The sequence below is a fragment of the Tupaia chinensis genome, unplaced genomic scaffold (genome assembly GCF_000334495.1).
Source record: "Tupaia chinensis unplaced genomic scaffold, TupChi_1.0 Scaffold000182_1, whole genome shotgun sequence".
NCBI lineage: Eukaryota > Metazoa > Chordata > Mammalia > Scandentia > Tupaiidae > Tupaia > Tupaia belangeri.
Window position 1 is genome coordinate 8,812,571 of NW_006159657.1, and position 351 is coordinate 8,812,921.

Genomic DNA, 351 nt, shown 5'->3' on the forward strand with positions numbered 1-351 from the left:
CCCCCCCATTGCCTCCCCGAGAAGCGACCGCGCGAATGCAGAGCCCACGCAGGGCCCTCTATCCCGGGGTCCGGGGGTCCCCAGCCCCTTCTCCCCGGGCGCACCGCCGCTGCCGCACAGGTTGCGTGCGCTCGGGCACCCTTTTTCTCGAGGCAAGTTTGTGGGAGCCTAGCTGTGAGCCCCCACTTCTGCGCCTCCCCGCCGGAGGGGGAGGCACCCGCCCCCCTACCCTGGACCTTGCCCCCCAGCCTCAGCCCTACCTGGATGTACGCCATTTTCGCCCGCGCGCACTCACTCCGGCCCGGGCATGGCGCCGCCACGCCACTTTGCCCTCGCCGACAGGGGAGGGGG

At 72.4% G+C, this 351-nt stretch overlaps 1 protein-coding gene across 1 annotated transcript in view; it reads right to left on the bottom strand.

Moving 5' to 3' along the window:
• The window catches only part of SYT17 (synaptotagmin 17), an 80,913-nt gene extending 80,569 nt beyond the window's left edge, over positions 1-344 (bottom strand). Inside the window, exon 1 of the mRNA XM_006146576.2 lies at positions 261-344. Within this exon, the coding sequence (XP_006146638.1) occupies positions 261-275 (15 nt within the window). The 5' untranslated portion in view covers positions 276-344. The remainder of the gene's footprint in view (positions 1-260) is intronic.
• Between the last annotated feature and the right edge of the window lie 7 nt (positions 345-351).